The sequence below is a fragment of the Protopterus annectens genome, chromosome 6.part1, assembly GCF_019279795.1.
Source record: "Protopterus annectens isolate FY-2018-M chromosome 6.part1, PAN1.0, whole genome shotgun sequence".
NCBI lineage: Eukaryota > Metazoa > Chordata > Ceratodontiformes > Protopteridae > Protopterus > Protopterus annectens.
Genome location: NC_056738.1, coordinates 330,690,099 through 330,716,182, shown reverse-complemented (window position 1 = coordinate 330,716,182; position 26,084 = coordinate 330,690,099). Strand labels below are relative to the sequence as shown.

Sequence of the window (26,084 nt, the reverse complement as noted above, 5' to 3'; positions counted from 1 at the left end):
ATCAATTTAATTTTACAAGCATACCTCCTGAAAAATAACTACACTTGAACCATATCAACTGATGTACACATGGACTCAGTTACAGTCCAAAGACTAAGCACTGTTTAAGCAAAGTACCACTTCTTTCAAGTAATAAATAATGTTTTAAAAAAGAAAACAGTGTGAAATAGGGAACAAGCCTCCCCTCTTGTGCAGAAGTCTTCACTACTTGTGCTACACTATTTAATAACATGCTCTGATGTCACTTCACATTTGGAAATTACCCTCATTTGATGAAAATGTCCCTTGATTAATGGAGACCTTCTCTGAGAGGTCCTGTGGTTGGATTCATCCTTTCCACTAGTCACAGGCAGGCAAAATTATTAAAAGATCATGTACTCAGGGGTGTCTGTGCTAGATTCTGTCACATACCACAATATCATGCATAATGTCACGCATCAACTCTTTAAGTGTGCCAAACTCCAAAGCCCACCAATTCATCCTCAGCGACCACCAACCACCTTCCTGCACATCAAAACATTACAATTAACATCTGTTACAAAGCCAACAAGTAATCTTCAAGTACATACGTGTCCTCCTTAACAGGAATTCCAGCACTGGGAAATGGTAAGACCATATTTGTTAAATCTAAAATCATGGGACCTCCTTGATGGGTCCTAAAGTAACCTTCCCAACACCATTCCAAGGGTGAAAACAAGTCATAGCACAACCAAATAATGAAATACAGTTGTAACAAAGGGTCAGCACCAAGACAATACTTGGTGAAGAACACAAAGCCACAATGCAAATGCCCCCAGTGAAGACATCATGCAGTCTATTTCTACTATAGCATTTTCTATCAGGCTGTCAGCTGCTGGAATGTGTCTGCTAAGACACCACAATCTTTTCCCTCACTAATTAAAAAGAAATGAACAGCTAATTTCTCTTTATAAAACTGCATGTCCATGTCAGATAAAACCTGAGCTGGTGGTACACATCCATGGTACTTTGGGCACACACTCTCTCGGTCTCTCTGTCTCTCAACACATTCTGCCCCAGAAAAGAAAACAGGCCAATGAAAGATCTAGTTTGGGGACAACAGCGACCAGCTCAGAGAAGGATACACTGGTTCTCCCTCAGGAATATCTGACATTTGTTAAAGGACAGATGTGGTTCCCTACAGAAAAGGACCTGAAGCTCAGAGATCCTGTGAGCAGAGGTTGATGTTTCTCAGTGTTTTACAAAAAAAACAAATTTCAAGTTTACTAAGACAGCAGGCACAAACAGTGGGCAGACAATCCTGTCAATCTCCAAATTCAATAACCACAGAAGGAAGGAAGAGATCCTTCCAAAAGGAGAAAAAGTTCAGCACTCCTTTAAGGAACTGCTCGACCAGCCAGTGCTCGGTCTTAGTCCTACCAACTACAAGGGTATGATCAGTTAATTGGCTGATACATGCATTGCAACGGAGGAATAACATTAAATCAAAAAAGGTGCCAAAGATACACCAGGAACATCTGTGACTAGAATGAATGGGTAAGATACGGTATTGCTCCCCTCAAACTGAGATCTTTTTCATTTATACACTACGTAATTATAGATTAATAAGCCTGACTAGTCTCATCTGCAAGGACATGGAAAAAGATCTCAGTTTGAATGGAGCAATACCACATCCCACCCATTGCCTCGAGCCACAGATGTTCCTGGTGTATCTTTGGCACTTTTTTGATTTAGGTCTATGTTATTCCTCTGTTACAGTGGATCTATCAGCCAATCTGCTGATCATACCCTTGTACCTGGTAGGACTGAAGCCAAGCACTGGCTAGTTGAGCAATTCCTTAAAGGAGTGCTGCACTTTCTTTCCCTTTTGAAGGATCTCTTGCTTTCTTCTGTGGTTACTGAATTTGGAGACTGACGAGATTGTCTGCTCACTGTTTGTGCATGCTGTCTTCGTAACCTTGAAGTTTGTTTGTTTGTTGATTTAATATACAAGGATATAAGTAACCTGCAGACTCTTGACCAAACTCAGTTTGGATTTGTCAAGGGCAGCTCCTGCCTATTTAACCTTGTCCACTTCTTTGAAAAGTTACTAAAGCAATGGACAAGGGTAAAACAGTGCACTCCACATATCTAGGCTTTGCAAAGGTGTTCAACACCATTCCATACTCGGGTACCACAGATAAACTCTCCCAGCTAAATGTCAGTCCCTATGCAACTCAATGGACAGATAACTGCCTCACAAATAGAATTCAGGAAGTAAGGCAGGTGGCTTTATCTGCTCCAAAATATCTGTCACTAGCAGTGTACCCCAAGGTTCAGTGCTTCTTGGAGGTCAAAGTTAATGTTAAGGAAAGGTGGCTGATTAAGTTTGCAGATGACCGAAAACTTGGTGCCAGCATAAACTTCCCAGAGTACACCAAAATCCTCCAAAATGACCTATCTCAAACAAACAGCCGGTGTCAAAACCATGGACTAAAACTAGATGGCAAGAAGTGTATAACAGTCACAGATCAATAGCCTAGTAAGTACCTGTAACTATTAACATATGTAGAGGCAATGACCTGACAAGCAGAAGGCTTCTTATCAGCCTCAATAAACACTAAGACCCCTCTCCAATTGGAAACATGACAGGAATAAGTGGGTCTGCCACTGCAGCTAGGCCCTGAGAAGGAGTCAGCTGCCACAACAAATGTGGGAAACCTTGCTGATTAAGACAGAAAGAGCTTCCTACATTAAAAAAAAATAAAAATCCTCCAAAAACTTGTGATAACAAAGACCAAAAGCTGAACTTAGCAGTAAAAAGTTTTATTCTTTGCTTTCGTCCAAATAAAAGACTTCCTCAGAACAACTGAGTTGTTCTGAGGAATTCTTTTATTTGGACGAAAGAAAAGAACAAAAACTTTTACTGCTAAACTCAGCCTTTGGTCTTTGTTATCACAACTTTTTGGGGGATTTTTGTTTTTTTTGGTGTTTTTATCCACCTGTCGCTTGGGACTGTATCAGTTAGCTTTCTACATTAACAAGGAACCTAGTGCCTGAAAATATGCGCTTCTCAATTGTGAGTTGAGCAGAATGAAGTTTGGCCGTTCTTCTTTCAGCTTTCCAAACAGAAGCAGAGTAAGGAGGAATGACAAGAAAGAATACAGGAATCTCCAGTACTACTGGCTGGACAGCATATTCACCAATAGCTCACCCTTTCCCTGTCCCACAATATAACACAGCGAGAGGACCACATTCATATACGTGTGTGCCCTACTTCTGGAAGACCCAGACTACATATGACCTCTGGATTCAAATCTCCAGGACAGGACTAGAGAAACAGGTCAGAGATTGAAACCACCTTGCTCACTTCTCCAGCAATGTGTTCTGCTGGGAAAGTGATGTCTTCATCTATGCATTATAGATGAAAACTATCTACATGAACAGGGAATACAAATTTGGGCCCCCCTTGCTTGTTTACATGCCACATAATGGCCTACTGTCTATGTAAAGAAAGGCCAGGATGAAACTCCAGCTCAAAGACCACCAGGGCAAGAAGATAGCTTAAATTTCCAAATGGATGAAGTGAAGTTTCCTAACTGGGGGGACAATACCCTCTGTATCATGAGTGAAATGAGGTGGGATCCCCATGTGCCAGTGAAATATCTACAACCAGAGCACGCAAATAGTTTGGATGTAGAAAGGGAAGACCCATAATTTTTTTAATGTCAGTAAACTAGACCAAAGTCCCACTTTTGATGAACTTCTTAAAATAAATAATAAAGCACAATGGCACAGAAGTATAGAGCTCTAACTGCAACCAGATGAACAGAAACTGAACACTGACCTAGGCACTGGAAAAACTGGGCAAAGGACTGTGGAAGTGAGTGGCGTATGCAGGCCTGTCTATCCTGGTGAGAGGGTCAGGTGGTTTCCTATCAGCCAACTGCTTTTATGCAAGTGGCGGTTTGCAATGATACCAGAAACATGGGCCTGGCATTCACAAGTCAGTGATGGCATCCTTCATGGTGTGTGTGTGTGTGTGTGTGTGTGTGTGTGTGTGTGTGTGTGTGTGTGTGTGTGTGTGTGTGTGTGTGTGTCAGCTGGGAGGGTGCAGAATGCCCCACAGTAATGAGGTAATCATGTCAGTCACATGAGAGTGGGGTTAGGGGTTAACAGAAAGACATTTTAGCCATTGTTCTCAATGATGAGGGCTACAGGGGTGGAAGCAGTGTGCAGTAGTTTCTACTGTAGAACACAAATACCAAGTATGGAGTGTGACGCCAGATCCTCAGGTCACTGGGATGAGGACACTTTCCAGTTATTGAAGAGGATTAAGGCTTTAAGCTGTTAATGAGTTGCTTCCTGTAGTCCAGGGTTTGATACCATCAATCTCTATTTGCTTGTTTTCTGTGCGATTCTAAGCAAGTCTCTTAACTCAACTGTGTTTTGCATCAATTGGAAAAATGGGCTTGGGTCCTCAATGATCTCCTGGACTGCATGCCTACTAACTACCTATGAACAGCCAGCAGATAGTCATACAATCAACAAGGGTATAAACACCTGCAGGGTTGTCTGAATGACAGATCCCCGATCGTCTCCTTCTCAGATGCAGCAGGTATGGTACTCTGCATACAGGAATGGATGGACTGCAGATCTGTGGGAGGAAACTTGATGCTGACAGATGTGGAAGGGAAAAGGATATTAAAAAAATACTAAAAAGTTGGGTGCAGGTTACGTAACAGCAATAGTACAGTCTAACAACACAGCCTTAACACAATGGCAACACAGAACAAAATGCTGCTTACTTAGCACTGTAAGTTAATAAACAGTAGATCTCCTCTACTCAGACAGCTGCAGCAGTTCACACTTGAACCTTGTTGCAGACAATATTTAGTTATTTTGACAACTGCATATAAATGATTCATGAAAGCACCTAATGCACACTTACTGGAGTGAGGATCCTTGCAATGCCCCACCCCCCTTCTGTGGGATGATCTGTATAGCTCCAGCATGTGCCCTCCCCAGGAAGACATTCTTTTTGTAGGACTATTTCCAAAGAAGCTTGGCAAGAGCTGAGTGCAAGTCGCTGATCCAAATGCAGGACACTGTTCTCTTCTCCTCAGCAGGATCCAACGATGCAGCAGACCAGACTACCAGGTACAGCGCAGGATGGACGAGGCATGTGCTGCCCACTCCTGTCTCCTCCACACACATGTGGCTCCTAACTTGTCTGGGATGTAGTCAGGGCTTCATCCCTCTAAGAGAAGGAGCTGGGCTTACAATTCATGTCTATAGGGGAAAAGGCTTTAGTTTAGCAATATGTATGAAGTATGTTTTCAGCTTTAGGATTTAACATGGAATCTTGTTTGTGGAATCTAACTTTTAACAAAACTGAGATCAGTTTAACTGAATTTTAGTTACAACAGTAGCAGAATTCCTTAACCCATCCAGTTTTCATGAAAAAGGGGTCACAAAAGTGTCAGATACTCTCTTCCACAAAATGGACACTGAAAAATGCTGGAAGGGAGAAAAATGAATTGGTTTTAATTACTGATTAATCCCTTTGATCAGTCTAGAGTCTAGAATGACTAAATACTTGCTGCATGGGACATTTAGAAAATATGCTATTGGATTCTGCCACCAAGGCTTTAATGGAGCTTTCTGAACCCCTATTAAATGGTGCTGTATCCTACAAACACAATAAAGGAGCCAAAAATAAACCTCATAGAATGGAGAGTATAAATTCAGAGGCCTGCACTTAGCAAAATTGTATTCATGATAGTCAAATACCTAGTCTTGTACCCAGCTTTCAATGTTTTGTATAGTTTTGCTCCCTACCACAGTGTGGAAAGCACAAATACATCTAATAAGAGAGTTTGAAGAACAGAGGATAGTGTTGTCCTGCTTTCACAGTACACTTTAAATGATATAATGCTTTATGTGCTTTTACAGTAAGCTTTTCTGTCATTAACCTCACCATTCATCGTTTAATAACTTTCAATTCTGAGGTAACTGCCACTGCATCTTGCTTGGTGAAGACACAGGCCAAGCTGTCTTTGGGCTCGGACTTCAAGTTATGTTTCTAGTAATCTTTGAAGACGGGATCCTGTAATTCATTGTATTTGGATATTTATAGACACTGTTCTGATCCATGTCCCATTCAGCAAATAAAGCACAGGAAAATTTTTCTCTCTCAATCAAAGCTTTTTTTTTGTTTCCAGAGGTGGAAGTCTCAGGTTCAGCATGCTTGTAACTGGGAATGTTTAAAGTACACAGTGCTGCACCTAAATGCTTTAGTAGAAAAGCTTCTTTCACTAGTCATTCCTGTTATCAGCTGAATATTTTTAAAAGAACATTAGATGAACACATCAGATGTGTACATCTAATAGTCTACACAGTGATAACTTCATCCCACATTTCACACATGCATATTCTGGCCAAAACATAAGATGGAACACTCTAATGTGAAAAAAAAATAACCTATAATTAGTAAACACTCATTTAGTATACATTACACATGTAGTGATAAAGTGTAATTAGGTAACTTCACCTTTTTAGACTTCTTAATTCTACTTCATCTGTTTGATCACTTATTTCACTGGTGTATAGCAGATGCTTTGTCAACAAATGTTCTTCTGTGGTTAAAGATGTGTGGGCAATAAAATAAAAAGGTATAAACATAGCTGGCAAGTCAAAATTAAGACAGTAATTCTTTGGTGCATTTAGAATGCTATGTTAGGTGAGTGGGTAGGCAATTTATTTTCTTGTCTTTATCCATTTTTCACATTCCTGCCTGTGTGTGGCATAAACATGCTGCTTAGTACAGCTAAACACTGAAAAATGCATCATTCTGTCGATACATTTTAACCACCTAGTGCATTTCAGCTCTACTACAAGCCAATAATAATAACTGCTGACATTTTTTTTCTTTGCATTGCATACACAGTTAGCAGATCTTGACAAGTATATATAACTCACCAGCAGTTGATGCATTACTGAGTTCTGGTAGTGCTTCAACAACCAGCTGGGTAACGGTAACAGAGTCTTCACTTGTATGTAGAGTCTACCATAAAAGAACAGAAAACAAGATATAAAATGGAGCTGGCTAATTATACTACTAAAACCCTGAATTTATAATTACTTATTCTCCATTACATACAACTGGTGAATTAAAAATGTACTACTCTTGATCTGAAAGATACACCTTTTGTAATGACCTAAGCAAGATACAAGGTCTTTCTAATCACCACTGCAACATGATGGTCAAACGAGAGGGAACTATCCACCCATGTTCCAAGATGATCAAAGAAGAGGGAACCTTCCACTCATGTTTCACAATGGTCAAACAAGAGAGAACCACCCACCCATGTCTCATGATGGTGAAATGACAGGGAACCATCCAACCATGTCCAAAAATGGTCAAACGAGAGGGAACCGTCCATCCATGTTCCAAGATGATGAAACAAGAGATAACCAACCATCCATGTTCCAAGATGGTCAAACAAGAGGGAATCATCCACCCATGTTCCAAGATGGTCAAACGAGTTTGAAGAGTGTACCTGAATTACAATGTAAACGAGATGGAAAAAAATAGATCTGATGTTGTTAATCTTCATTCCATTTCACTGATGTTATCGGTTCCATCCTCGAAACTGAGCCGGCCTTATACCAAACTTGTCCCAGCCAAAAACTCTCGAGCTAAGCTTTTACCCATGATACACTTCCCCGTTACCTCAGATCTTGTTTGCTGTGCAACCGTGTTCAAGATAGCTCTCAGCCAAGTCTTAAATTTTTTGATATATATTACTTATTGGAAAGTCTTGATAATTTATTCATCTGTTATTTTATTCGTTTCTACCCTTTTAAAACTATCGCCAGGTTTCTACCCTCTCTTCCAAAACTTTCCTGTCAAACTACCTGTTGGTAATCTTTATACCATCACTGGTACACACCCTTCTTCCCTACCTGCTGTGGTAATCTTCTAGTACCATTGCTGGTATTTTTCCTTCTGGTTCTTTGCCTTTGTTTATATAATATTAATATTAATATTTTATTGTATTTACTTGTTTCTTTGCTCTGCCTTTGATAGTACTGGTAATTTAACATGTCTGAAAAAAGGGCACTTCAGGCTTCAAACAATGTCTAAAGTGTGGGAGAAAAATGCCAAATAGTGACACTCATGATGACTGTGTGTATTGTTTGGGAGTGCCTCATCTCTCTGTTCAACCGCTTTGCTCTATTCATCAGGTTTTTAGTTCCCGTACGTTGAATGAAAGAAAGAATAAGTTGATACTAAAGGGCCTTCTTAAATTGCCCTTTTCAGAGGCTCTCTCTGCATCATAGGGTTCACCTCCTCCTAGGAAAGAGAAAGAGAAAAAGAGGCCACATTCAGTTCCCTCCTCACCCTTTGGTGAGAAGGAAACAACCTAAACCGGCGAAACTTTCCGTTCCAGACCAGAAACCAGTTTCTATGGCATGCAAAGCAAGACTTCGTAACACCACCACCACAGCTGTTCTCCACTTCAGTGATTCTGTCCTTAAGATTTCGTATGCCTTGGAGTCTTGACTCTTAAGGACAGAATCACTGAAGTGAAGAACAGCCATGGTGGTGTTATGAAGTCTTGTCTTGCAGTTTTCTTCTTTTTGTCTTCAACACCTTTAGCGGAGGCTGGATACATTTTTTCTTTAGTTTCTATGGCATGGATTTCAATACCGCCTACTACAATATCGTTGGCACCTCCTTTGGCAACAAAACCATCTACGGCACCGGCTATACCTAAATCGCAGATTTTGACCTCCACACCGATCTCGGCACTGAGCCTTCCAAAGATTCCACTCACTCAGGTGGAGACCCCTCCCTTGATCGTCTCAAAACTGAAGAAAAGACGGTGGTGCCATTAGACACTCAAGCAAGGACACGATATTCCCCATCTGTGGACCCCTTCTTGGGGCAGGTATATAGCCCCTTCTTAGAGCAATCAGCGTCCACGTTGGGGATATCCACGAGATCCACCAGGAGCCTCTCCGAACTAGATATGGTGCACCTTGTGGACTAACTGCTGACAGCCAGGGGGATTCCTACAGATTCAAAAACCCAATCCCTTCTTGGACCTGGAAATATTGCTTCACGGACTCCATCTTACTCTCCTCCTTCGACCTCCTTGCAGGTTTTGAAGCCCACAACACCAATGCCTCTTTCGGCACCCACAGCTTCGGTGACAATAGTGGATCTCATTTTGGCCCCGGAGCCGACCCTTTGGCCTTTGGCTCCTTAGGAACTAGGTCTTCCTCAGACCTAGGATTGGACTACAGGCTTCTCAGTACTGAGTTTGGTTCCAACCGTGTCTAAAGTGCCATCTACGGTGTCAGGAGGCCTGTCGGTACTGATCCCTCTTGAGGCTCCATTCTTGGGAGAGGGCTCAACGAAGCAGGGTGTGACCCTGGTTCAGAGGTTGTCCTTCTTGGTTTCGAACTCGGACCCCCCTCTTCAGGTGGCCCTGCGTTCCCAGCAATGGAGAGGGCCCTTGCCTCTGTAGGCAAGCCTGTGGCACCGGAACCCCAACCGTGTCCTCCCCCTGAGCTGCAGTTGTCACAGGCCACTGTCCCAGGACACTAAGCACGAGAGCCCCAGGAGATCCTATTGCAGGGTGCCCTTTCCTCCGGGTCCTCCTCAGAAGCTACTGCTGAGGAAGTTCCAAGGAAGAAATCATGCAAGAGGAAGCACATGGACTCCCCCGAGGAGTCCCTTACAGAAGATAATGTTTACAATGAAGGGGAAGGGTCCCCATGATCACCCCCTGAAGAGGTTTCCTTTGGAGACATCCTTGAAATACTGAAACAGAGGGGTGATTGGAAGCTCAAAAATCCTTCCTCTGAGGAATCCGTTTTCCTGCAGGCTTTTTGTGCTGAACCATCTACCTCTTGGATGACCCCGCCTGCAGATGAGCTAGCTCAGCTTGTGGTGTAGCACACCTGGAAGAACCCTGACTCTGTTGAGGCAATCCCAAGGAGACCAGACAAGATTCTCTCTCCCCCTGATGAAAACCCACATTGGTCCAAAGGTTTACCAGTAGATGCGATGGTGGTGGCAGTGGCCACAAAGAAAGAGCTCGGTGAGGAGAGCCACATTGTTCACCCACCTAACAAAGAGTCCTGAGTGGTGGATAGATTGGGGAAGCAAATTTTTGGTTCATTGACCTTGGCAATTCGGTCCTTGAACTACCTAGCACATTTCACCAGACTCCAGAGAGACCTAATCTCTGAACTCTCTGGTACTCTATCAGGACAGGTGTCTAACGAGGTAAATGACAAGGTAGCCTTGCAGCTAGCAACCCTGGAATCAATATGTAATTCATTCATGAGGTTAATTTCACATGCAACCGAAGGGGCAGCAAGAGCTGCGGGTTCAGATGAAGTTATGAGATGTCACTCCTGAATATGCCTTTGTGACGTCATGGATCCTTTTAAGTCTTCCTTCCTTAACGCTCCAGTGGAAGCATCTTCCCTGTTTGCCCTAAAGTGAAGAACACGCTACTGAGGTGCAATCAGGATGGCAAGACCCTGTCTCCTGTTGGTGTACGTTTTTCCGCTCCTCAGCGTTCCTTCTCCAGGAACCAGAGAAGTGTAAAATTGTGCCACAAAAACTCTCAGTGTCCTTTTCGTGACACACATGGAGAGTTCACCCCCAGAGGCAGAGGGAGCAACTCTTCTGGAAGACACCCCTACAGAGGCAGAGGGGGTCCACATAATCAGGGTTCTACAGATTCATTCTCTGTACAACCCTACCAGCACTCCTGTAGAGCAGCCCAATTGCTTTCCTCTGGAAGCAGTCAGGGGATATCTTTCTCTGCACCTCAATGCCTGGCTATTAATTACCACCGATTCTTGGGTGCAGAAGATAATAACCAGAGGTTACCAAATTCCATTTGATTCCTACCCAAAGCCACCAAAACAAATTCCGGACGTTCCACCCAGTCTAAGGGAAGAAGCAGCTCTACAGATAGAAAAGCTGTATCAAAAAAAGAGTCATATAAAAAGTCCCACAAGACCAGATCGGATACGGATTCTACTCAAGATTCTTTCTGCTGCCTAAAAAAGACAGGGGATTGGAGACCAATTTTGGACTTCAGCAGTTTAAACAAGTTTGAAATTCCGGATGGTCACTGTTCAGTCCATCCTCCCCTTTCTAGAGGAAGGCAAGTGGATGTGCTCGATAGACCTCAGGGATGCGTACTACCACATCAAAATGGACAAATGCTCCAGAAGATTTCTTTGCTTCCGGCTGGGAGGCAATCATTACTAATTCCGCACTCTGCCCTTTGCTCTCTCTACAGCCCCCAGAGTGTTCACCAAATGCATGGCAGTAATGACAGTTCACTTGAGACTACAAGGATTCCAGGTGTTTCCATATTTAGATGATTGGCTCCTTACCACCCCCACCAAGCACCTACTGGTAACATACTTGTATTACACCCTCTCTTTGGCAAATCTTCAGGGAATCTCTATAAACTGGGAGAAATCCAATCTGACTCCAGCCCAATGTTTGGAATTTATAGGGGTGATTTTCAATACCCGTTCTTGCTTAATCTCTCTCCCACATCACAGGCTACCAAGAATAAGGAAACAGCTCCAAGAGATACTCTGCCACAACGTGGTTTCAGCTAGAGAGGTCCTGCAGCTGTTAAGTTCAACAGCAGCAGCAATACCAATAGTACCCCTTGCAAGGCTTGACATGAGACTCCTACAATGGCTTTTAACACAGTGGTAGCCAAACCGTCATCCTTTGACTTTCCAGATTTGTATAACAAATCGATGCAAGCAAACCCTAACATGGTGGATGAAGTCAAAGACAAAACACTGGAGCCGACCCCTCTCAGCCCAGTGCCACTGTGACCACGGATGCTTCCCTGACAGGGTGCGGGGGTCATTTTCAGGGAATAACAGTCTAAGGCACATGGTCCGATATAGATAGAGGTCAATCTGCATATAAATGTTCTACAACTGAGGGCAGTATTTTTGGCGTTGCAAGCATTCTAATCAGACAACATGTCAGTAGTTTGGTATAAAAACAAACAAGGAGGAACCAAGTCCTACCTTCTATGTCGAGAGGCCATGAGAGTTTGGCAATGGGCGATAGCTTCCAACTGCTTTCTGACAGCAATGCATATCCTGGGGAATTCCAACATGATTGCAGACAAGTTGAGCAGATGCATTCTCCTGCCTCACGAGTGGTCCCTTAACTCCAACATAGCTGTAAAGATTTTCAGCCCTTAGGGTCAGCCTTGCTGTGATCTATTCGCCTCCCCGTCCAACCACAAATGCAACAACTACTTATATGTTAATAGGTTGGTACTAGGCTATCGGCCCTAGGGCCTATACAAGCCTAGCCATAACAATTCCCTGGCTATTTCTTCCCACACTATTTACTTCCCAGGACCCCTGTCCAGCAGGGCGACTGACGTGATCCCTGGGGTGAATTTCCTTTCTCCCATCCAATTGTCAAGGTTCCTTTTGAAGAGGGCCAAAGAGGTGCTCTGCTTGACATGTATGGGCAGTCTATTCCAGAGTGTGGGGAGTCTCTGTGTCAGGAACCTATCCCTCCAGCATGTTTTGTTTATTGTGATGACAAGGTTTAGATTCCTGGAGCGTGTGGCTCTGAAGGATTGGGATTTCTTTAACTGGAGCATATACAACAGCTCAGGGTTTGACATGGCCTTGTATGTTAAGCAGAGATCACCTCTGAGTAGATGATGTGCGACAGAGTATAGCTGGAGTTTTTTAAAAGCGGCCAGCATAGGGCATCTGATTTAAGCCTGTGATTCTTTTAGTGAGGTATTTCTGCGGCCTTTCCAGTTGTTGCTAGTCTTGAGAGGTACATACCAAATGGGGCGTTGTATTCTATAATGGGTCTAATGAGGGATGAGTACAGTGGGACAATGATCTTGTTTTTTCTGGATAAAAAGCCCTTAGTGATGAGGTGTGCCACATAGAAGGATTTCCTGACTGCTGTGGCAATGTGGTTATTGAAGACAAGACCACTGTCCACCTGTGTCCCTAAATCTCTTATCACACTTTCAGCGTTTAGTGTACTGCCACCTATGAGGTAATTCACGGGTAGGTGTTTTTTCCCAAAGAGGATAACTATACATTTCTTGGCATTGAGTTTGAGCCCATGGCTCTGGCACCAAGCATCTGTTTCTGTAAGGCCCTTTTGTAGAGTATCCACATCATTTGGGGATTCAATAATGACTCCCAGTTTGCAGTCATCTGCAAACTTTGTTAGCCAGAGTCCCTTAGTGTTGACCTGTACTTCAGAGAAGTAAATGCCAAACAAGAGGGGTCCCAGGACTGAACCCTGCCTTGTCACTTGTCTGGAGCTGGATTTGGAGTCAGCTACTTTTACAGTGTGGGTCCTGTCAGTAAGCCAGTTGGCAACCCATCGAGTGATGTAGGGATTAATGCCCAGCTTATAGGTTCATAGGTTGGTACTAGGCTAGCGGCCCTAGGGCCTATACAAGCCTAGCCATAGCAATTCCCTGGATATTTCTTCCCGCAACATTTACTTCCCTGGACCCCTGTCTAGCAGGGCGACTGATGTGATCCCCAAGGTGAATTTCCTATCTCCATCCAATCATCAAGAAGGATTTCCTGACTGCTGTGGCGATGTGGTTATCGAAGGTGAGACCACTGTCCACCTGTGTCCCTAAGTCTCTCATCACACTTTCGGTGTTTAATGTATTGCCACCTATGTGGTAATTCATGGGTACATGGTTTTTACCAAATGGGATAACTATACATTTCTTGGCATTAAGCTTGAGCCCATGGCTCTGGCACCAAGCAACTGTTTCTGTAAGGCCCTTTTTGCAGAATATCCACATCATCTGGGGATTCAATAATGGCTCCCAGTTTGCAGTCATCTGCGAACTTTGTTAGCCACAGTCCCTTAGTGTTGGCCTGTACTTCAGAGAAGTAGATGCCAAACAAGAGTAGTCCCAGGACTGAACCTTGAGGTACTCCACTTGTCACTTGTCTGGAGCTGGATTTGGAGTCGGCTACTTTTACAGTCTGGTAAGTCTGGTCAACTTAGTAAGTTTATCTATGATTCCAAAGTGGGGGATGGTGTCAAAGGCCTTGGCGAGGTCCAGATAGGCTGTGTGGGCTGCCTTACCCTCGTCCACGGCTCTGGGGACTAATTTGAAGAAGTCAATCAGGTTCAGAAGACAAGATCAGCCCTTCACGAACCCAAACTGGGTGGGGTCCAGTGTTTTGAAGGTTGCCAATGTCTTTGTTTATAAAGTTCCATGATAATACATTCCATGGCCTTGCGGATCAGGCTCGTCAGACTGATGGGGCGGTAGTTCCCGGGATCCAAGGTGGATCCCCCCTTGTGGAGTGGGATAACTGTAGCTGTGCATCACTCAGTGGGCATGAAGCCTGACATGAGGGTATGATTAAACATGACACTTAGGTGAGGTGCCAGTTCATTTTGTAATTCATGTAGTACACAGCCCAGGATGTCATCTGGTCCCATGGATGCTGTATTTTTAGCTTTGGAGAGTGCGTTTTTTTTACCTGTGTGGCCATTATTACCGGAATTTGGCAATCTTTCCATATTGAGATGGGCCATTTAGGGGGTGAGAGGGGGGTGAAGTTGGCAATGAATCGATCTGCTAGGATATTGGCAATATCCTTGGGATCAGTATATTTAATGCCATTCTGTTGTAGCTCAGAGCAGACCTGAGCATTGCCATTTAGATTCTTGACATAGTTATAGAATGCCTTGTGGTTGTCTTTGGAATCATTGGCAATTTTATTTTCGTAACTAGCTTTGGAGGATTTTATGAGGGATCTCAGCTTCTTACTGAGGCTAGTAAGGGAGTTTTTTGCATCCTGGGATTTTCCTCTTTTCTGCAACAGTTTCTTCCTTTTGTTGTAAAGTTTGTTTATGGCAGGGAACCACCAGATTGGCTTCCTTTTTTTGGAGGAGAGCATCTTGGTTCTATTTGGGATGGCACGATTCATGCATGAGTGGATGTGCTCGTACAGTGCCTTAGTGTAAAACTCAGCAGTTAAACTTTCAGTTCCCTTCTGCATGGGTGTCATAACGTTTGTCACTTCTGACTTGAGTAGCATGAAGTTGGCTTTGGAGAAGTTTTTTATGGAGGTTTCCTTACTGGGGGGTGGGGGTGGGATGTGGATGTTAAGGGTGATTAGCTTATGGTCTGACCTGACCAACGAGGGGGTGACCATAGGTGTGGAGCATCGATTTCCCATGTTGGTAATGACCAGGTCTTGGATATTGTAGCCCCTGGTGGGACTACGGATTAGTTGATCCAGGGCATTGGAATTTATGAATTCCAAGAACCGTTGAGCAAAGGTGTTGGTATACGACTAGTTTTCCCAGTTAATGGCAGGGTAGTTGAAATCACCCAGTATTAGGGTGTTTGGTTGTATCTTAATATTTTCCAGTATGTTTAGAAAGGTGTAGTGAGAATCTTGGGGCATGGTGGGGGATCTGTAGCAAGCTAAAATTTGGATTGCTGTCTTACCTAGTGTTAGTTGCACCTGGAGAATTTCAGACACATTGTGTTGGGCAACTAGCCTGGTGGTGTGAATATCCTTGGTGAATATGGACACTCCTCTACCTTTAGTGTTTCGATCCTGGTTTGGTGGCCGAAAAGTGTGGTAAGAGTTGTAGCCTGGTATTGCAGGGGTGCTCTCTGGAGCCTTGAACCAGGTCTCAGTTACTGCACAGATATCAATGTTCTCCATTTTTAGGAGTGCCTCGAGAGAGTGCATTTTGAGGTTTAGACTTCTAGCATTGAGTAGTATTACCTTCAGATTTTGCATGCTTGTACCTGTTACGGTGGTGGTTTTGTCCTTTGAACTTTGCCTAAAAAGGACACTATAGGGGTGGCAAGAGCTTTAGCCAATAACCTGAATCCCAGGGGCAACAGGTGCTGACCATCTCTGGCAAAGCATCGTGGTCTGTCGATCATGTTGTCCCAGGCAGACAGGGATACTGGATCCCCTCTGAATAACATCAGAAGCTTAGCCAATTGTTGAAGTCAATCATTTTGTCCTTATATTGTGGTATAATTCTGGGTGAAGGCAGGATGCTACTCAGGGCTAGGGTCATATCTGCCTGGGCCACATGATCCAAGAGCTCTTCCATGTCTCTCTTCATGTAGTCCAGGGAGGTACGAGTTAATTTACCTGCCATTTCAAACTTTCATAATGGTTTTGGTGACTCCTCCTTAATTTCCCATCACCTAAGCAAAACCTTTTTGAAAGGAGTCTATCGCTCCACACCTCCAATTAATCAGCCCATAGAATCATGGAGTCTAACACTAGTCTTACAATCTTTAACACTGCCTCCCTTTGAGCCTGCAGCTATGAGCTACTCCTCATACTTTTATTACTCATTACAAATTGGATCTGGTCTCCAGGGGAAGAGCTTCATTTGGCTCAATGGTGCTCAGGAATATTCTTCCAAAACAGCCGCCCAAGTGGCACAAGGGACTCTGTCCCATCAGTGATGAATGGAATGAAGATTAACAACATCAGATAAAGAAGTTATGTCTTCCATAACGCTCCATCTGTGTTGTTGATCTTCATCCATTCATCACGTCCCACCCTCCTTCCCCCTCCTAGAGACTCCTGGGGGATACTTTAGGTCCAACTCCTGAATTAGGGTTTTTGCTCAGAAACAGCCTCTGCTTTACTAACTATGTGCAAACTCGAGTAACAGGGAGAAGGGTATTGGTAAATGCTTAGCTCGACAGTTTTTGGCTGGCACGAGCTTGGTATAAGGTCGACTCGGTTCCGGGGACGGAACCGCTAGCCAATCAGTGATAAATGGCTGAAGATCAGCAACACAGATTGAACTTTATGGTAAGACGTAACTTCTTTTTTTTTTTCAAATTCCATCCTGTTCCCCCTGAACATCCCACCAATGTGAATAGTAAAATGATTAATGGAACTAACAAATGCGGAAGATGTAATTATTGTTGTTACATCTTACAAAACAAAACAGTGTCTGTAGGTAATCCGGAACAGAGTATTAGGTTGGACACAGGAAATTGTGGCAGTTCTGGTCTTGTATACATTGCAACTTGCTCGAAATGTAATGGTTTCTACATTGGGAAAACTGTTAGGAGTTTACATAAATGTATATATGAGCACTTGTATGCCATTAAAAACAAAAATGAGAACAATGCTTCACATAAGCATACAAACAATTGTGGCTATGACTCAAAATTCTTATTTGGCATTCTGGAAAAAGTTAAAAGGGATAACAAGGGAGGCTTTTGGGAGAATAGGGTAGAGGAATGTGAACTTAAATGGCAACTAAGGCTGAATGCTACAACTTTGCCTGATATTAATGAACATACATCTAGTCTGCCTGTTTTAAAGAAAAAAATCAATGATTTTATGATATATTCAGTGAAAAGTTACTGTTTCTTTAAGGGAACATTGGGTGAGTAAGTCACATGATGATTTTAAATGCTATCCAAATGATAGTTTTATTTTGTAAAATGGTTCTGAAGAAGTTCCTTTGGGGATCGAACGCCCTTGACCATTTTTTGTTTTTGAAAAGTGTTATTTATACTACGACAGCTTGTCTGGACCGTATTGGGAATTATCCACCTCGTTGGCTTGTTAAACTAGTAGTATGTGGGGGAAAAAACACACATCCAAATTGGAATCACCTAAGCACTGAAATTCACAATGAAATAACTAGTCTCAGTTCTGAACCATTATCTCACCTGAGATGTACAAATTCATGCAAGTGCTTTGATAAAAACGGCCAAAAGCCAATATCCCACGCATGACCACCATAACATTGCAGCACTAACTCAAAGAGCTGACAACACTAACTATATTCATTCTCTACTGCTCTCTTCATTCTCTGGGAAAACATGATACTATCAACAAATGCCTCTCTCTTACAAATATTTAAAGTTTAATGCAAATGAAATTATAACTAGAACTGCAACAGTGCAAACAGAAAACCATATTACATTATCAGCATCATGTTTTAAACTGTCTCGGACATTGATGGTATTAACAAACGTGTATTTTCATTTCTCAGCATGTTGATCTTCATTGTTTATGTTCTGTCAGTATGTTTATTTTCTTTTTGTATGTACTGCTTAGTACCACGTTAAAACTGAAAAGGATCCACAGATCAGCTCACCTACACAGTCAACAAAAACATAAATAAAAAGGCAATCCAGGCTTCTAATGCCCTCCCCAGGGGAATACAACTCCCTACAACCTTTGCTTCAACCAAACCACCCCCTTCCCCCGTACCTAAATGCCTTTTACTCTCAGGATACTAGATAAGGAAGCAAAAGTGTGTGCACAACATCGTAAGACAGAGCAGAGTCCCACCACAGGCAGCACAGTGCCAGTGGGTGCACCCACTGAATATTACAGCTGCTACAGTGGTGTGCAGCAGCAAACCTTCTTCTGTGACACACACCCAGTTAACTAACTGCTAAAGTCATTACTACAACGTTACAAAATCAGAAGTAATCACATACCTGTCTATATACTATTAGATGTCAAATAATATACACCCAGTGTGTTCAGACAGCACTGAAAAAGTTCAAAGCGCAAAGTTTTATAGCTCTCATTTTCTAAGCACTTTACATATAAACAGCAAAGATAAAACAAAATAATGTCCAAACAATATACAAAGAAAATTCAAAACACTTGCAATAAGTAAAATGGCATAATTAAAATAAAGTAAATAAACTAGTAAACACATAATTTCACTGCAGGCTCCAGTGAACTTTGTCCTTTACCTGGAGTGATGCTGATGACAGTTTAACATTATTATTATTACTGTTTTTTTTCCTTTTTTCTAGTGTTGCTCAGATAAGACATAATATGTACATAAAGTTAATACTTTTGTTCTAATGTAAACAAATGACAGTCTTTAATGGTTTCCTTGTAAAATGAGGCCAAATGACAACCAGGTCCAAGCTGTATATCCAAAGGAAAGTGTGATGAGACGCCAGATGAAGCTAGGTAACAAACCCTCCAGCAAGCAAAGGCAGGACTCCAGGTTATCAAAAATACATCCTGAAAACTAATCCTCTGCTTAAGAAAATATTCCCCTCACATGAAAATGACTTATGAATAACAAACTGCTAACAAAGAATGAAAACAAAGAGTTGTACTTCATCATCCAGAAGAAAATAAACAAATAACAGTTTTTGACAGCTATTCTGACAACATTCAGCTCATAGCACTGTTCCCACAAACACCCTGCAAAATGCAACGATGAGTCAACATAGTCCAAACAAAAAAATAAACAAAAATATGATCTGGAATGCACCACTAACTTCACAATATATAAATGAAACTGCAATTCATTCTCTGTGAAGTGAGTAGCCAACGGATCAGAAAATGTGCCAAATTAATTACTACAACGAAGGTAGGAACCACTGCACTTCCCGCAAATTCAATTCTCCACTCCTGTAAAAAGCAGGTAATCAAGATCAAAGAGGACTTAAAAGAACAAGAAACTCAAGCTACCTGGATATCAGGAAATGCTACAACAGATATCAATAACTTAACTAATACAAGGTATATACATCAATGCTGAAAGTCTCCCCCTCCAAGTCTCACCTGAGAAAAAGCAAGAAGAAAACAGAGGAAGGCATTAGCAAAGCAGGCAAGGCAATAATCTTCATAAAGAAAAGGAATCGCACCAGATATGCCTGGTATCACAAGGTGTCAGGAAATTAAGATACAATATACAGAAAAGTGAACCAAAATAAACTTCCCCGATAATCTGAAAGACAGAACCAAACTCTCAACATTTTTAATTTAGAAACAACACACATAATGAAAAGAAGCCAAAATACTGTAAACAAATGTGAGAAGATCACACAGTAAAACTCAAACTGAACCAAACTTACAGCCAGAAGGAATGCATGCCTAACCAACAAGTTAATCTCATCAGCATGACTGAAGTTTTACCTCTTCATTGATCAAACTAAGGGAAACTGCAGATGTAGAGTTCAAATTTCGGTGGCAGAACTTTTGTATTTTGTGCTGGATAAAAGCTTCCAGACTATTAAACTCGGTATGGCAGCGTCCACATTTGTGTACATCATCTTCATCTGTAGTGACAAAAACAGCAAAGATTAGAGTTCAATCACCTCTAAAGCAGTATTGTCATAATTAGCAATATTATTACTGTTGCAGAACCCTATACCGCTTCAACTACGTACTAACAACCTTATTTATTTACTTATTTTACATTTGTTAATTGGGTAAGTGCACTAGTGACTTCCCCATCACCCCAGTTCTCACCAAGAAATATCCTCCAGCACTCCACTGCCAATTATCACCAAAGAACAAATTACCACTGCACTCTCTTAAAACTAAAAACATGGCTTTAGTGGGACCTGACAATATACCAGGTTGCCTCTTAAATAGCTTAATTCAGGACTTATCGGGCCCATTAGGATCTCTGTTTAAAAACAACCTCTGAACTGGCTTTGTCTCGACAGAGTGGAGGACAGCAACAGTCATCTCTCTGCATAAAGGGGGACCATCTACTGATGTGGGAAATTACAGACCCATTAGTTTGACTAGTCTTATATGTAAGGCCATGGAAAGAATAATCATGGACCTGAAAAATAATGACACACTGAACATCCAAACACTGGACCTGACCCAATTCAGTTTTGTCAAGGGCAGGTCATGCCTACTGAATCTGGTGGATTTCTTTGAGAAAGTCACTAAATCTTGGATAAGGGTAAAACAGTACATACCGCCTACCTTGACCTGTCCAAGGCATTTGACACAATTCTCCACTCAGGTATTAAAAATAAACTCACAAAACTAGGCTTAAATCCCTACATCACCAGATGGATAGCCAATTGGCTGATGGACAGGATACATGTGGTTAAAGTGGGTGAATCCAGATGCACCATGAGGCCAGTTACTAGTGGTCTGGCACAGGGCTCAGTACCGGCACCACTCCTGTTCAGAATATTCATCTCTGAAGTCAAGGCTAATAAGGAAGGCCTCGGGATGACAACGTTTGCTGCCAACTGCAAGCTGATGGCAATCATTGAATCCTCCAATGATTCAGATATACATCAGGAGGGTCTAGATCAGACAAAAGATTGGTGCTAGAACTACAGCCTAAAACCAAATATGAAAAAATGCATTATCGTACCATTTGGGAAGTCAAATACCTCTGCAAATTACAACATCAATAGCACACCCTTAAGGGTAGACTCAGAGGTGAAAGATCCAAGTACACAGATATACAGTTGCCTGAACTTTGACCGCCATGTGCCCATTATGTTGAGGAAGTCCTTTTATGTGGCACAAATTATAAGCAAAGGTATGGCATCTAGATCCAAAGAAATTGTAGTCCCACTGTACTCAGCCCTCATTAGACCAGTATTCGAGTACACTGCCCCATTTGGCATGTGCTTGACCAGGCATTTCCAGCAACTGGAGCAAACTCAGAGGTCCCTCAAAAGAAAATACAGGGTATAAAAAACATGTCCTATGCGGACAGACTTTGTTTGTGTCTTTTGGCTTTTCCCAGTTAGGGGTCGTCACAGCGGAAGTCTGGTCTGCTAATGATTGGTAGTTGATTTTTTACGTGCCGAGTTACCAGCCCTGACGCACAACCTTCAACGAAGGTACGCCCATTCACGCATGTCTCCACGCAGAAGACGCTCTAGCTGAGAATCAAACCGAACAGCATCTTACTGTGAGGCGACAACGCTGCTGCAGCACCACCACCGCGGGTAAATTCCCTAATCCTTTGCTCTGTCTCCTGCTGACTATTATGGGGTGATTGATGCCTGACCTACAAAGCACTCACAAAATCCAGCCTTGATGGTGCTGCTGTCCGCAAGTTAAACAGCACGAGGGTCACTGAATCTAGGGATCTAAACTTAGTCAACAACTCAAACAAAACATACTGGACAGAGAGATATGTGTCTCAGATTGCCCCTTCTTTGGAACAGGCTTCCTGTTCGCATTAAGCACAGTCCTTCTCTGACTCTCTTCAAATGCAATTTGGATCAATGGATGGGGAATCACAAATTCACACCTGGAGTAGTGCCTATGTTCCTTATGGACAGGGGCAGTCTGTAATATACTCAATACACAGGCACAAATCCATGCCATCCTCTTGCCCCTAGGGGCCGAATATTGGGTAAAATTGGGTTATATTGTCTGGGCTTGTAAGCTCTTTAACAACTAGCTTAGTAATCTCCTACGAACCTATGACCCTTTTCTGGCACAACTTTGACGGCAAGGCAGAAAACAAAAAAGCAATTAAAGTTACCAAGTTAAAATCAGGTAGACAAAGCAATTACTACATAAATCAAATGCAAGCACAGAATACATATAAACACACTGAAATCATACTAAAATACAATAGAAAAGTAAATAATAAAAGAAAGAAAAAAACTGTTGAAAACCTCATACATAATTTCAGGAAGCTATACAAAGTATTGTATTACACAGATAAATAAAACAGCAAGATGAATAAAAGGGAGAATGTGATGAAAGGGGAAGGAGAGGAGGAGGTGTTAAGAAGTTTAATAAGTTGCTAGTAGGTCTTTCAGCTTTTCCCTGTTAGGAGTTGCCACAGCGGAACTCCGGTCCGCTAATGACTGGCAGTGGATTTTTGCAGTGCCGAGATGTCAGCCTGACGCCCAACCTTCAAAAAAGGCACACCGAATCACGCACGCACCTACCTGCATGTCTTTAGACGTCACTTGGCCATGGGGAAGACATGCAGACTCCACATGTAATAATTAAAGGAGGTGGAAGAGAAAAGGAGGCATTAAAAAGTTTATTTACTAGTCCAAATAACAAAGAAAGTAAAAGATTTAGAGTCCAATGTGAAAGCAAGTTGCAAAGGGAGGATATATTGGGGAAAAGGGGGATCAAAATGTGAAAGCTTGTCTGTAACTGTCAAAGCAGTGACATTGTAAGCTTCCTCACAACTGCTTCTAAATCTTACTACAGGAAACCACCATTCTGCCCTAAATGTGCAGTGACATAAGCCTTGGAGACTTCTTTGTTCATTATATGAACAGTGTGCTGTCCCTATATGTGTCACAAATATGCAAACATCTTACTGCTACACTGTTATGGTATTCAATTCACGTTATCTTCTGTGATTATCTACCAAAACCAGTTAAACACTTGATCTCCCCTTACACCCCCAATATCATTTTACTCCCCACTTGCTATTAACCTCCTTTTTCTGCTCCTACTTTATAAATTTCCCTTTTGCAAACAGCTACACTACGTACTGACTTTGCACTAATAAGCTCCACAAAATAATCTAAGATCCCTCTTTCATTCTGCATATATTCCTATACTAATCATTCACTTTCTTCCGTCTTTCTGCAGATCGAAATTCACTCTGTGCATATTGTATTACCTCACTACTATGTAAAATGTTCATTTATCTGTATTTTCTGTCATATGGTTATTTACGCATGTTAACATTATGTCTACATTAACTGCCTAAACTTATTAAACCAATGTTATTTCTGTTTTGGTTTTACATTTAACATGTTTCATACACAAACATTTAATTTACTATGTATGATGCTATTACATGTGTGATATCACATTTATCTTCTGTGTACCTTCTAAAAATGGGCTTTGTCTAGCACAGCTATACTGGTTATCAAAATGTAAATACATAAAATAAATCATTACATCATAAACACAAACTAGTAGAGCTTCAGTAATTGAGTATTCAATCTACTAGGTCATCACAAAAGCAGACTACAGACAGCAGTAAACAAAAGTGGCAGAATATGTATGCACAACTGCTTTCCACCCAGTCAGCCCAGTCTCAACAGAGACAAAGCAGCACTCAGAAGGACCTACCCACTTCAAAATCATAAACATATAATAAATGGAACACCTTGAATGCAGCTGCCTTCTTCACAAAATACTTCCTCTGCTCTGGTCATTCATTAATATAACATAAAATAGCCTCCTTCTTTCAACAGTTTTATCTTGTCTACCTAGGGGCAGCTGCCTATTCATTCTTGTTAAATCATTCCACCTGTCTACTACCCTTTCTGTGACAAATCATTCCTAATGTCAAGGATGACTTGGATTCCGTTAATAACTTCACCTACTATCAACCTTGTCTTACAGTCCAGCCTAATCATATTACACATCTCCTTTAGTGTCTCCCATACCATTATTATTAACCCATATCTCGTCAGATGTCAATCTCCTAAAGCATCTCATTATATGTCACTCTCTCCATCCCTCACACCACCCAAAATGCCCTTATCAGTATCCTCTTCAGCACACTGACCCGTTTCTTTTTCCAAGGTCTCTATATACCTGTGCTAAATATTCCTCCTTACAAGTACTTGGCAGTTCCCTGACTTACACCATGTTCCACCTTTGCAATGAGCACTGCTCACTCCCAGACTTTTAGGCATACCTCTTCCTTATGGAACATGCTGATGAACTCTATCAGATGTTTAGCTACTATTCCAGCAGCCCTCTTGCAGATCACAGGTGGTATGTCGTTAGGCTCCTGCAACCTGTCCTTATCTACATGTCACCTGATATATTGTAGCATATGCTCCCTAAATATACATTCTTCACCTGAATATATTTAATCAAATTATTTCTATAAATGCAAGAAGATGCACACTCTCATACTATTTACTCAAGGACAGAGTTATACTTACGACTTTTTTTGGGGGGGGTCATTTTTTGCTAAACGTATTCCATTAAAGAATGCCAAGAAATGTACAACAGGGAGTTAACATTCTATCAACCAGTGTAAAAGAGTCTTTCCCTAGTGTTCCTAAAACCTTCTCACCTATTATCTCAGATGCCCTCCAACCTATTTCTTCTGTTCAGGCCTCACAGACTAGCATCCCACCTTGAGCACTCATCGGTTCCCTGACTCCTTTATACAACTAACCTTCCAAGCCATTCACCCACTTCTCTAGCTTTCTTTCTTTCTTTCTCTCTCTCCATCGTACCCACAGAAGGCTCTTTTATTCCCTTAATCACTACAGGGCGTCTGTGTTTATACTGCTGCTTTGTTTCTAGTCTCTACATAGCACTTCTACTGGTCCTCCACATCGTCATTTCTCTCTGTTCCATACAGATATTTTCATAATATTGTTAAAATATCAGGTTCCACTGTATTCTATCCTATCATCCAGCCAATTAATTGAAGTTTTTTTCGCAAGCAAATTCTGAGGCATGTGCGGTTACAGACTGTGATGGAGCTGAAAGGGAAAACGGGAGACCTAGATTCAAATAAAACTGGATTCTCCACCAAAGCAGTTCCTTTTTACAAATCCCGTAACATGAATCTGGAATATCAGGGGACATTGATGTTGGGACCATACATATTTTACATACCACTGAATCTGTCTCACTTGGAGTCTGGTTAAGGAATCATAAGAATTATGGATACCATGAATCCTAGTATCCTGAGAAATTCCCTTGATGAAGTATTGGACTGAGTGAAAAAACTCAGGCAAAGATCTAGGTATAGATGTACTTTTTCCTGTGCATGAAAAGCTCTTTGAATTGCGATACCTACGAGACACCCACAAAAACAATCCTGTGAAAACAATTTGAACAAGACTTTTGAATGTTCTCTTGAAACATCAGGCAATGAAGGAGATCTCTGACCCAAGTGAGAGATTACTGATGCTTTACTGTGAATGCCCTTGGTGCAGCAGATTACACAAAGCAAAGGGTAATGCAGGGAACTGAAAGTGTAATCCAAACACAGAAAAACACTGGAAATCTGAGGCTACAGAAATGTGATAAGAATCATTTAAATATACAGTTACTAAAAAATTTAAAGGGGGATTAAATATAGCAGGTTGAGAAGAGAAAGTGTTTTGGACTACAGAACTTTCACAAACTGGTACTCAAGCCATTCATTTCTCAGCCCGGCACTTGCTCAAAACTTATAGCAAGCACTTATAAACCCTAGCACTAGACCCTCCTGTACGGTACAGAAGGACAAGGCTCTCTATTCGACCTTAACAGTCATCCAGTAAAACAGTTCACTGTACCTATCCAGGCATGTCCAAAGGGCAGTTTCAGGTGTA

The 26,084-nt window shown here is 41.9% G+C and overlaps 1 protein-coding gene across 1 annotated transcript in view; it reads right to left on the bottom strand.

Annotated features, from left to right (window-relative positions):
- The window catches only part of E4F1 (E4F transcription factor 1), a 483,878-nt gene that overhangs the window by 401,070 nt on the left and 56,724 nt on the right, over positions 1-26,084 (bottom strand). The window contains exons 2-3 of the mRNA XM_044075747.1: positions 19,957-20,099; positions 6,940-7,024 (exon numbers count right to left, since the gene is read on the bottom strand). Coding sequence (XP_043931682.1) covers positions 6,940-7,024; positions 19,957-20,099 — 228 coding nt within the window. The remainder of the gene's footprint in view (positions 1-6,939; positions 7,025-19,956; positions 20,100-26,084) is intronic.